The sequence below is a fragment of the Mustela putorius genome, unplaced genomic scaffold, assembly GCF_011764305.1.
Source record: "Mustela putorius furo isolate JIRA1106 unplaced genomic scaffold, ASM1176430v1.1 tig00003898_pilon_pilon_pilon, whole genome shotgun sequence".
Lineage (NCBI taxonomy): Eukaryota > Metazoa > Chordata > Mammalia > Carnivora > Mustelidae > Mustela > Mustela putorius.
In genome coordinates this window covers 27,684,995-27,698,133 of record NW_025422047.1, presented here as the reverse complement: position 1 = coordinate 27,698,133, position 13,139 = coordinate 27,684,995, and the positions used below count along the sequence as shown (strand labels likewise).

Below are 13,139 nucleotides of genomic sequence, written 5' to 3'. Positions count from 1 at the left end.
GGAGAGAGAGGGGATGATAAACCCTTCTCAGTTGAAAGACAATACTAGGAATATTCCACATAATGAATTAAACAGGGTTTGAAAGAACAGGGGATCTATGAATCACATCTTATCTACAGTAAAGCAGAGCCTAAGATAAGATGAACTTAGAACTGTATTTTTAGAATATAACCTATACCTAAGTTGAAGATCATTTAAAACCTAGCTTTTCCTTTTCTTTCTTTCTTCACATGTTTAATCCCTACCATCCTTTAGTGCTGTATTTGAATATCCAATCCCCTGGGTGAGTAGCATTTGTAAGCTCTATCATAAGTCTGCCGTTGCTCTGTCACTAGAATATGAACTCCTTGTGACTACTTATTTATTATTATATGCCCTGTCCCCTGCAAGGTAATGATTTCTCCAAATCTCAACTGCTTTCTAGGATATAACAAAATAGCAGTTAATATATTTTCCATTATTTAGGTGTACATTTTGTTGCATTTCACACTGGTGGGTTTGAACTGGTTTGCCATCATAAAAAATTATGTGGTACAAAACCCAGATAATACATGAAATTATCTTTGAAGGTGTTCTATGACATGGGTGGATGAATATATTTACTCTGGAGTACTTGTTCATTTGACAGAATGACTTAGGAATCATAAATAAAATTCATCTATGCAGTGATGGACTTTGCACTTTCAAAGTAAGGAACTTGGTTAGGATCTTCAATTTTTACAACAGGCCAACAATCTAACCACTTATCTCATTTCCAGATAGATACATTTTTCTTTCAACCAAGAACACTGAATTTCTAGCATTTCAGGCCCAAATCAAAATATGCAACTTCAACTTCTCTGCTATCAAATCCCTACCAAAAGCCCAAATGAAAAAAAGTAGGAACATACTATTTAAAGAATATGCAATGTTTCCACTCTAGATACTAAAATGTTATAAACTTAGACCTAACTACTTGGAAACTCATAAACTCCCTCACTGAATTATATATATTTTTTAATTTTTTAAAAGATTTTATTTAGGGGCGCCTGGGTGGCTCAGTGGGTTAAAGCCTCTGCCTTCGGCTCAGGTCATGGTCCCCGGGTCCTGGGATCGAGCCCCGCATCAGGCTCTGCTCAGTGGGGAGCCTGCTTCCTCCTCTCTCTCTGTTTGCCTCTCTGCCTACTTGTGATCTGTGTCTGTCAAATAAATAAATAAAATCTTAAAACAAAAAAAGATTTTATTTATTTCAGAGGGGGAGACAATGTGTAAGCAGGTGCAAGCGAGGGTGAAGGAGGGCAGAGGGAGAAGACAGAGAACCTCAAGCAGACTCCCATCATGACCTGAGTGGAAATCAAAGTCGAACACCCAACCAACTAAGCCACCCAGGCGCCCCGAATTATATTTAATATTAAACTCATGACTTTCATTAAGGTTATTACATAGAAGTAATTTTATATTAAAACATAAATTTTATATGTATAAGAGTTAAAATTATATTAAAATTAATTACACAGAAGTGTAACTGATATTAATATACTGTATCATTACATCACTCAATTTATTCTAGATAATGCCCAATATGAGCAATGTATTTTGTAATCCGATGCTAAGCAACAGTTTGTTTAAAATAAGAAATATACTTAAAGTAAATAAATACATAGAAAGAAAATTTAAGGGTCCCTGGCTGGCTTAGTCAGTGTAGCATGTGACTTTTGATCTCGGGGTCATGAATTTGAACACCATAGTGGGAGAGGAGCTCACTTAAAATAAATAAATAAAAAATTTTAAAAAAGAATAAAAAACTTCTCCTTTCTGACAGGAAGGGTTTGTTGTTGTTGTGGTTGTCTTAATCACATCTGTCTTTTTTTGAATCTGGGTTGCCTGAAAATACAAAGCCAAATTTGAGAATTATCATCATAACTGTATGTCACCTATTCCATTTTTATTTCATTATTTTTGTTCCATAAGCTATTTGTGAAATCTGCCTCAAATCTGCTCTAGGAATCAGAAACAACTTTAATCTCTAAGTTATACTATATATTAACTCCTAAAAATAAAATGACTAAAGTGACCTATGTCATAAAAATTTCAACATGTAAATGAAATTGTCTTTATAGATAAAAAGTATTAAAAATACAAATATTAGCAACCTTATTATAATGAAATACCCAAAACTGCTTTACTTATAATATTTCTGGAAAAAATAGAGATTTATATGGCACTTAAAAACATTCTTATAAGTCTTAGTTTACTATAACTCTCAGAAGCTTTTAGTTTTAGTTTATAGCAACAATGTGTTGAACTCTTAAAAGATATACCCAGGAAAGGAAGAGTAAATTTCATTTAAAGTAAGTGCCAGAAAGGAAATAATAAAAATTAGAGCAGAAATCAGTGAAATTAAAAACAAGAAATTAACAGAGAAAAATCACTTTCGGAACCAAAAGCTGACTCTTTGAAAAGATCAATAAAATTGATAGATATCTAGCCAGGTTAACTAAGAAAAAATGAGAGAAAACACAAATGGAAAATATCAGAAATTAAAGAGAGGCCATTACTATTGATCCTATGACATCAAAAGGATGATGGAGTATTTGAACAATTCTGTGCCCATAAACCTGAGAGTCTAGGTGAAATAACTCACTTCTTTAAAAGACACAACCCATGAAAACTCACTAGAAGAGAAACAGATAACGTGAATACATCTACATCTATTAAAGAAATTGCTCAATAACAAATAACCTTCCACAATAGAAAGCCCAAGGTCTAGGTCTAGGTGTGCTCACTAGTGAATTCTGTCAAGCATTTAAAGCAGAAATTATAACAATTCTCTATAATCTATTTCAGAAAATAGAATGCAAATAATGAGAAACTAGATGCTTTCCAGCTAAGATCAGGAACAAGGCAAGGATGTCACCCCTCGCATTCCCATTTAACACTGTATGGCAAGCCCCAGTTAATGCAACAAACAAGAGAAGGAAATCAGAGGTATACAGATTGGGAATGAAAAAATAAAACTCTTCATTTGAGAAGACACAACTGTAATGTAGAAAATTTCAAAAAAATTTCTGGAACTAGTAAGAGACCATAGCACAGGTGCAGAATACAAGGTTAATATACAAAGTCAACGGCTACAGTAGGAAAAAGGCAAGGGTGTCCCCTCTTGCACTCTTTCAACATCATAATGGAGGTACTAGCTAATGCAATTAGAAAAGAAAAGGAAATAAAAAGAAAAAAGACGGGGAAGGAAGGAATAAAACTGTCTTTGTTCACAGATGACATGCTTTTTTATATAGAAAATCTGAAAGAAACGACAACAAAAACTCCAGGAACTAGTGAGTGATTATAGCAAAGCTGCAGGATACAAGGGTACTATATAAAAGCCAACTTCTTTCTGATATATTAGCAATGACCAACTTAAATGTGAAATTAAATCAAAAATACTATTTTTCTTTAGTACTCAAAAAATAAGTAAATGAAATAGTTATAAATCTAACAAAATATGTATAAATTTTTATGAGGAAAGCTATAAAACTCTGATTAAATAAATCAAAGAACAATGAAATAAATGGAGAGAGATTCCATGTTCTTCCCAACTTATCTATAGACTCAATACAATCTCAATCAAACCCCCAGCAAGTTATCTTGTAGATATCAACAAACTGATTCTAAGGTTTGTATGGAGGCATGGGAAACCCAGAATAACCAAAACAATACTGAAGGAGAAGAAAAAAGATATAGGACTTTATCACCTAAAATATAGCCACAATACTTATGTGTTACTAGCCAAAAAGGAGGACAAATAACAGAAAACAGATACGCAGAAATAGACCCACACAAATATAGTCAGCCTATCTTTCACAGAAAAGCAAAAGCAATTCAATGGAAAAAGGACAGTCTTTTCATCAAACAGTGCTGGAACAACTGGATATCTACATGCAAAGAAAAAAAATTAATCTAGCACAGACCCTACCTTTCACAAAAATTAACTAAAAATGGATCATAGACCTTAAGGGAAATTCAAAACTATAAAACTCCTAGAAGATAACATAAGAGAAAATTTAGATGACTTTACGTATAGCAAAGACCTTTTAGATACAACACCAAAGGCATGATCCACTAAAGAAAAAAATCAATAAGCTGGACTTAATTAAAATTAAAAGCTTCTGTTCTGTGAAAGATACCAAGATACCGTCAAGAGATTGAGAAGACAAGCCACAGGCCTGGAGAAAATATCTGCAAAAGATACATCCATTAGAGGACATTTCCCCCCAAAATATAGAGAACGCTTAAAACTCAACATTATGAAAATAAACAACCAGCTTAAACAATAGGCCTAAGAGGGGAACAGACACCTGACCAAAGAAGATCCAGATGGCAGGTAAGCATATGAAAAGATGATCCACATCATATGTCATTATGGAACTGCAAATTAAAACAATATTAGAATCACTGAAATCTAACACTGACAACACCAAATGCTGATAAGGATGTGAAGCAACAAGAACTCTCATTCACTGCTGGTGGGGATGCAAAATAGCACAGCCACTTTGGAAGGCAGCTTGGCAGTGGGCAGTTTTGTTACAAATCTAAACATACTCTTACCAGATGATCCTTGGTATTAAAGGAGCTAAAAACATACCCACCCATAAACCTTTCATGGGCACTCACAGCATCTTTATTTATAACATATATATCCAGATAGTGAATCTACCATTCTACCATTCTACCATACTACCCAGAAAAGTTTCCTTGTTGTAATGCCTCCCTTTCGGCCCTCCAACACTCTTCTTCAAGTTACTAGGCAAGCACTGATAAGCATTTTGTCACTGTAGATTAACTTGCATTTTTATGAATTTTATGTAAATACAATAATAGATTCTGTACTCTTCTCTAATGTGGCTTCTTTCAGTGTATTTGAAATCCAAACATATTATTGTATGTGTCAACAGTACCTTCCTTTTTATTGCTGAATAGTATTCCATTTTACAGATATACCACAATTTATTTATCCAATTCAGCTGTTGGTGGACATTGAGTTGTTTCCAGCTTTTGGTTATTACAAGGAAGTTGCTATGAATATTTATGCTGTGTACAATACATACAGGCTTTCATTTGTCTTGGGTAAACACCGAGGAACAGAATGGCTGGACCAATGATAGGTTTAACATTTTAAGAAACTGAGAAACTATTTTCTAAAGTGGATATAACATTTTGTATTTCTACCAGCAGTGTATCAAAGTTCTAGTTCCTCTGTATCTTTGCCAAAGGTTGGCATTATTGATTTTTAAATTTTAGACATTTTTAATAGATGTGTAGTGACGTCTCATTGTGGGTCTGGCTTCCATTTTTCTAATGATTACTGAGATTGAACTTACTTGTCACCTATATATCTTTTTTAGGTAAGTCTGTTTAAACCTTTTGTCCATTTTTATTTTTATTATTATTTTTTTTAATCTTTTTTTTTAAAGATTTTATTTATTTATTTGACAGAGAGAAATCACAAGTAGATGGAAAGGCAGGCAGAGAGAGAGAGAGGGAAGCAGGCTCCCTGCTGAGCAGAGAGCCCGATGCGGGACTCGATCCGAGGACCCTGAGATCATGACCCGAGCCGAAGGCAGCAGCCCAACCCACTGAGCCACCCAGGTGCCCCCACCTTTTGTCCATTTTTAAATTAGGTTGTTTATTTTCTTATTATTGAATGTTCTAAGAAGTCTTTATTTCTTTGAATTTAACCTTTATAATTGGGTCTCAATGACAATGCTTTATCTTAACAAAAGCAGATGGCAGGGAAGTAAGAGCAAAGAGCTAGAGAAAGGTAATTTCACACTTTTTTTGGTAAGGTGGAAACGGTCTCCCGAAACTCACAGTGAGTGAGAAGTTAAAAGGATATTCCAACTCATTCAAGAGCTACCTTTGGTCCTAATTGAAGAAAACTTCAAGTTCTGACAGTGACTAATCTTATCTGGGTAAGACTAGGTAAAAGACGATGATAGCTTGTCCACTGGGGACTTTCTATTATAGAATATATTGTCCCCCTGCCTTGAAAAGACACCAAGGTCATATGAACATTCGCTTCATATATATACTGATATCATTTAAAATACAGCCAGAGAGGGGCTAAGCGTCTGCCTTCAGCTCAGGTCATGATCTCTGGGTGCCAGGATCAAGCCCCTCAATTGAGCTCCTGGCTCAGTGGGGAGTCTGCTTCTCCCTCTCCCTCCTGTTCATGTTCTTTCTCTGTTTCAAATGAATAAGAAAAAAAAAATACAGCCAGAGAAATGTTCTGATTTCTAGTACAGTAAATTTCTTCCCTACTGTGTGATAGGGGAGTAGTGATCAATTAATCAATGTTAGTTAATGTAAAGAATGACCAAACCCTTCCCCGACAAACCTGTTGGGGGGGGGGGGGGGGTGTGTGTGTGTGTGTGTGTGTGTGTGTGTATTTTCTAAATACTGCCTTTTAACCTAAGACCTAAAACACACAATCGTCTGTCAATCTTGATGTAGGTCTGATACCTTTTGAGTACAGAGGTTTCACTAAACTTTTTTTTCCTTTCCTACATAAAGCACACCTATAATGGATCACCTATGATTTCTAGGTTCAAATTCTCTGAAGTAGAACCAAAAACCTTACAGACATTTACAAAGAAATTTTAGTTTTTTTCAAGATTTTCCAAGTTTTATAGTTAAATTCTTTTTTTTTTTTTTTACCCTATACAAAGTTAAACAGTAAAATCACCATCTTCAGTAAGTCTAAGGTATATACCTTAGTTTTAAAGAAAAAAATCCTCTTTTCCTCCTCATACAATTAGCATAAATAGTTTGGAATCAAATATAAATAACTCTTAGATAAACAAAATTCAACCTGTGAGGCATTCCTAGCTGCCAGCTGTCTGCATCTCATAATATGGCCGGCAGCTGCCATGTTTTATATCAGGAATAAAGGGCACCAGTTAATTTGGTGTGTTGACTAGTGGAAATAAATGAAGAGAGTGTCAATTTTATTTTTAAAGCTTATCTTCCCCTAGAAGAGATAAAGAAGTGAGCCAAAGTAAAATAAGCCCCCTGAAGGAGATGCTAAGGTTAAAAGCCAGCATTGTTACCAACGGCTAAGCCTTGTTCAGAGTGTAGACCTAAGGCAGTAGTACATCTTCTTGATCAGATGATGTCTTTAGATCTAACCCAGTACCTCTTAACATTCTCCAGAAGCAGCAGCAAAACAAAAATGAAAAAAATGAGCATCAATGAAGCCTCAATCCATAACAGCTTTTTAATAGTTTTTTAATAGTTTGTTTTTTGCTCATTATATTAGGACAGAGTGTTCAGATGTTAAGATCTTCCTTTCAGATGGGAACATTAGGGGAAAAAGTACACCATGCCGCTCTTATCTCTCATCTATTATGACTTACACATTGGTGTCTTTTCCTTTTCTTAGGTAATGCTGAAGAGTACTTAATTCACTTTGACTATGCAGGTGGGATAACAACAACTGAAATAAATTAAAATTTGTCCATAAATTATTTAAGTAATCTCAGGAGTCATTCTCCCAAAACCAGCAACTAGTGAAGCGTATTTGTATTAGAAATGAAAGAATTGCTACAAAGTGACTTAAGAGGTATGGATTACTCAAAACAAATGAGAACTCAACAATTTATTCTTTAATCTATTAAGCTAAAGTCAACCACTCAAGCCACTAAAATCATTAGAATATTAATAAACATAGATAATAATATTTGCTAAAGTTGTGGCAAATAGATCTGCTGTTTTTAGCTTTCCACTAAAACAATGATTGCCAGATAACTCATGGCTATTTCCTCTTAGTATTGTTTCAGAAAATGATCTAAGGAAATGTAAAAAGCAGTTATGATCTAAACATCCCAAAAGGAGAAATATGCAAAACTACAATGAAGATGAATACCAAGGGAAATGTTCTAAGATCTCTGCATAAAAAATCATAATATTCTTCCTAATGGTAATAAAAAAATATTTACCACTTAGATGAATAAACGTTTACAAAGAAGCTAAGCTCAAACAGTCAATAAACTCTGGTGAAAAGAGAAGAGATTATGGAGAAAAAAACTTACTTAATATTAACATTATAGCTAGAGGTACATGGTATAGAATAGTAATAGTATAAATAAACATGCCACTTAAAAAGTATTACAAGGTTGGAAATTTAATAATTATGGAAGACTTTAAGAAGATATTTTATAACCAGGAGTAACGAGAAATAGTGAGAATAGCAGAATTTATATGCTAATTTTGACAAGGAAGAAGAAAAACCTAAAAGACAGGGTTAACATTACAAGGACTCTTCACAGAAAACATATCAGAATATTTCTTGGAGTAGGCAGTTTATTAAATACAACTGTAATTGCTATGTAAATATTTAAGATAAATATGCTCCTTTACCAATGATTATTTAAAGACGTTTTGTTGTTGACTGGGTTTCTTAAAATGACCCAGAAGGAACAGTGTATCCTACAGAGGGCATCATTTTTCCTCTGCAAGTGAATGTCCTTTATAGCACAGTTTCTTTAAATCAGACCCTATTAAAAAGGATGTCTTCCTTGAGTTACAATAAAACAATGATCCCAAAATGTGTGGCTTTTATATAAAACCACTTAACACACTGAATGACAAGTTAGTTTGAACTTGTCTTAAAAAGAGAGCCAAAATACCAGGTCTTAAAGCAGAATTATGTAGATCATGCGTGGCAGCATGTTAATGTCAGACAGACGACCTCTATTAGCACAAAGTGATTTTTAAAAACTCACATAAAATCATCAGTGTAAAATTACAAACAAACACCATTAAGAATTTATAGTAAATTCTTCCCTATAAAACACTATTTTTCATTTAGACAGCAGTAAAAGCTATCTTTCAATTCCACACTTATTTCCAAAACTCACCCATCACTCATACTCTTCAGTTCTCCATTTGTAACATAGATCTGTCATTAATCTCCAATGACTTCCCATCCCACTTAAATTGCTATTTCTCTTGCTACCAGAGTCTATCACTTTTTCCCTCCTCACCATAAGCACTATTAGTCTTCTTTTATATCCTTAAACACACCAAACTCATTCCCTGTTTTAAGGCTTTCGCACTTTTTTGTCTCTGACTGGTACAGTTGGCCCTGAGATTTTTACTAAGTGGCTCTATGTGATTCAGGTCTCTAGCTCAGACATCACATCAAAGGTGATATCCCTAATGACTTACTCCTAACCACTTAGAGTAGCCCTCCAGCTGTTCTGTAACATCTCCTATCACCTTATTTTTATATCACCTAAATGACTGAAGTTATCTTGTTTTCTAATTTGGGTACTTTGTTTTGTTATTACAATATTAGCTCCAAAGAGAATAGAGACCTTGTCTTATTTATCAAAGAACTTCTAGGGCCTAGCACAACACAGTTATTCAAAAACATGACTTAATAAGTCAATTAATTTAGCTAGAATTTTCTCAAACCATAAGCTCTAGTCTCTGACCTGGAGTATATTCATATAAATTTGTAGCAGTATAATATTTATAAAGTTTTCTGAATAAGATGAAACTGAGGTGCTTTCCATAGGTACAATAATGAATTACACTGAGTTACACAAATCAGGTTTGATAGTAGGAGCTGAGCTTGGCATTTTCCTGGTTTTACAGCTATAAGATCTGAGGTCAGAAAATAAAATGTTAAGGATCAATAAACTTTACTTTGAAAAAATAGAAAAAAACCCCTAAAGTCAAAGAAAATCCAAAGAACAATTTAAATCTTACAGCCTATATAGGATTATTAACAACTGTCAGAACTTTCTAGAATTTGTTTTTACTTCTTGTCTATTTATTTGTATGTAGCTCCTAGCACCCTGCCCAGCACACAGTAAATACTCTAAAAATGTTTGTTTAATGGAGCATAAGACCCCTAGAATTTAATTACAATTTAACAGATGTAAACTAGACTTATATTTTGTTTTGAAACAATAAATTTTTTAGAACTTTTTATATTAGATTCATTCTTCACCTTGTAAGCAAAGCTTTTCTTTCCTACTGAAGGAAATTCTCAGTATAGCTCTCTGCTGCATAATGATCTCAGGTATTTACAGATCTGAGTAACCTTTTCCCATTTTACAAAGATGGTACATATGGAAGGGAAAATATCATCAATAGAGTCATCTGTAGACAGCACAATTATTCTATTTCTATTCCTGTAGGTATGTGAAAATAGCAAATATCAATATTGAGATGTGGAACAAAAGAAATTATGCATGTTTAACTTCCATGTTGCACAATGTCCATTATCTATCTGTGGTAGCTCCACCCTATTCTCTATAACTTTTTAGATCATTTAAAAAAGGAAAATGTTTAAGTCCCCTTTCCATAATTCAAGGTATTATCAACATCCTTGATAGGCAACAAGCATATTTAGCTTTTTTACATTGCTTTTTCAAATGTAATGTATCACATGGAAAGCAGGGGTTCATAATAATCATGTCCTAACATATGGTCAATCTATCATTGAAATTCAGCTCCACACCCAGAGAATAAGTGACAGTAGAATACTGAGGGACTGATTAAGTCAGGCTGATAGGGGATAATCATGAACAAAGTAAGGAGATAAAAGAGCTATGATAACAACATATAAAAAATATAATCTTCTTTTTTCAAAATCACAGAACAAGCGACAGCAGCTTTAATGGTGAAAGACATCTAAAACTAAAAGTTAATGGACATTTTAGATAGTACTATAGTAAAAAGGATGTCTAAATCTGTATTATTGATGGTTAGACACAGTCTACTGTTAAGAGTAATAAGCAGAGAGAGAGTACTGAGGAAATATTGAGACAACGTAATAGAAATATCACAGCTTCTAACTTATATTTACTGAATATGTGACCTTGCCAAATCACTATTCTCTCTGGATTCTTAAGCTTCTTCATTTGCAAAAAATGAAGGTAATGATGTTGCCTTTGGTAATGATATCTCATAATGTTATAGTGAGGCCTCAATGGGATAATGAATATGAAATCATTTTTAAAAAGTATAAAATCCTACATAAACAGAATACATAAATACTGTTGGGGGGAGGGAGTTAAATTTACCTTTATATGTTCTAAAACAGCAGTGGCAACATTTGTATGGAGATCAATAAGTCTTTTTTTTTCAAGGAGTTCTGGCAAAGAACTACAAGTATCAAAAAATTGAAAATTAACCATTAAATTTTCTAAGAAAATGACACAGACCTTAATAAAACACACACCTGGGTGTTTCCTCTGAGGAAACTTAGAACAGTAAAAAAGTGACAAGATGACAAGTTAAACTGTTGACCAAATTTAATCTCTAAGCTTTACCATATATAGTATTCACTACTTTAATATACGTAAAATGTTTCTTGGTTTAAAGTAATCTGTCTATTAAATATCACTATTTCACCATTTCACTTTCTGATTCCAAAATCTGGAGGTTGAGAATATAATCAGATTAATGAAAATATGATTTTACCTATAAGTATAAAACACATTTCCTCTCTTGATGTCATTTCATATCAAAAATTGTATTTAACCTTTAGTTAATAAAATAATAGCAACAATGATAAAATTAACAATAACTTATTTTATCACCACTAATATATTCTTGGTAAAAATATCCCCATTTTATAATTCTAACTAGAGAAAGAGGCAAATGATCTGCTATATGAAATTTAAATCAGTTTGAACATGCTAAAAACACAGTTTAGGTTTTTAAGGGTCTATGCTATTACCTACTATTTCTTATTATTAAAAATATTAGCCAGATTTTTAACATTCAAAATATATCTTTCTGTAGACTTAAAGAGCAAAATAAGTCTTTATGTAGACTTAAAGAGCAAATATTGCTTACTTACCTAACAGCTGATGTAAGCTTAGCAGTATTGTCAGAAAGCATACTTATGGCTCCTTCGTCTTCCCCTTCTAGTCCCTGAGGAGGAAAAAAAGATCTCAGAAGCATATAAACTAATATATTCCTAAGATCAGTGATAAACACTAAGGTTTAAGTTCACCCAGAGTAACAATTCTTCGCCCCTAAGGAACAAGCATATCCATTTTTGACAATTCCAGAAAAGTTCTGGTCACACCAGTCTAATTAGTTGAATGATTAAGGACCAGTGGGTATTTTTAGGTAAAGAAATAGGGCCAGAAACTTGCCACAGGTCATGTAGTAATATATGGCAGAGCTGAACTCTGAAGTCAGGTCCAAGTGTAATAGAGTGAGCAGCACTGGAAGATATACCCCTAAAATAAAGCCACATTATATATTTTTTCAGATCATAAATTCAGACTGTTCTTTTATTTTTATTTACTTATTTATTTTTTAAAGATTTTATTTGAGAGGGAGAGAGGTCAGTGGGAGAAGCAGAATCCCTGCTGAGCAGGAAGCCCAAAGTGGGACTTGATCCCCGGACTCTAGGATCATGACCTGGGCTGAAGGCAGCCACTTAACCAACTAAGCCACCCAGGTGCCCCAGACTGTTCTTTTAAAACATTTTGCTCTTCTCATTATTCAGGGTTTCTTTTTGACAAAGATCTTTTCTGTAAGTTAAGAATACTTTTCTTATTAAAAACAATGAATGGTTTCAAATTTTCATGAGGAAAAAAAGTTAATCTCTTTCTCTCTCCAGATGTCCTGCTTTTCTGTAATTCTAAGAAAGCAAAAGAAATCTTACCATGATGCTTTTAAGTCGTTTAACCTCATCTTCCTGTGCTCTGTACGATTCTAGTTCTTGCTGAACTGATTCTGCAACTTCTGGGAATGGACTGAAACAGTATTGAGCAAGAGGAACTATGAGCATGACATTAAAAATGTTGATTTTTATGTGATTCCTGAAGTATATTCAATGAGGATTTATTTTGATTTTAAATGTACCTATTTGAATATATTTAACATATGACACAGCATAAATATAACCACATATCTCCGTGGATATCTATTTAGATTATTAATATTATTTCTTTAAAATGCCTACCATAATTCTTACACACTTAAGCAAATTTAAATTTATTTCTATCATTTTCATTAACTATATCACATTTTTTTCACCTATACACTATTAGAAAAAATAATAAAATATTTAAGTGACTGAAAAACAAAGAAGAGAAGGCATGGTATATGAAATATCAATTAAATATTAT

At 33.4% G+C, this 13,139-nt stretch overlaps 1 protein-coding gene across 3 annotated transcripts in view; it reads right to left on the bottom strand.

Annotated features, from left to right (window-relative positions):
- Positions 1–13,139, bottom strand: part of SCFD1 (sec1 family domain containing 1) — a 107,710-nt gene that overhangs the window by 51,262 nt on the left and 43,309 nt on the right. For all 3 annotated transcript variants that reach the window (XR_006602829.1, XM_013057596.2, XM_004755155.3), the window contains exons 12-14: positions 12,674–12,764; positions 11,855–11,928; positions 11,073–11,154 (exon numbers count right to left, since the gene is read on the bottom strand). Coding sequence is in view for 2 of the 3 variants with exons in the window: in XM_013057596.2 (XP_012913050.1) it covers positions 11,073–11,154; positions 11,855–11,928; positions 12,674–12,764 (247 nt within the window). In the remaining variant the exon portion in view is untranslated. The remainder of the gene's footprint in view (positions 1–11,072; positions 11,155–11,854; positions 11,929–12,673; positions 12,765–13,139) is intronic.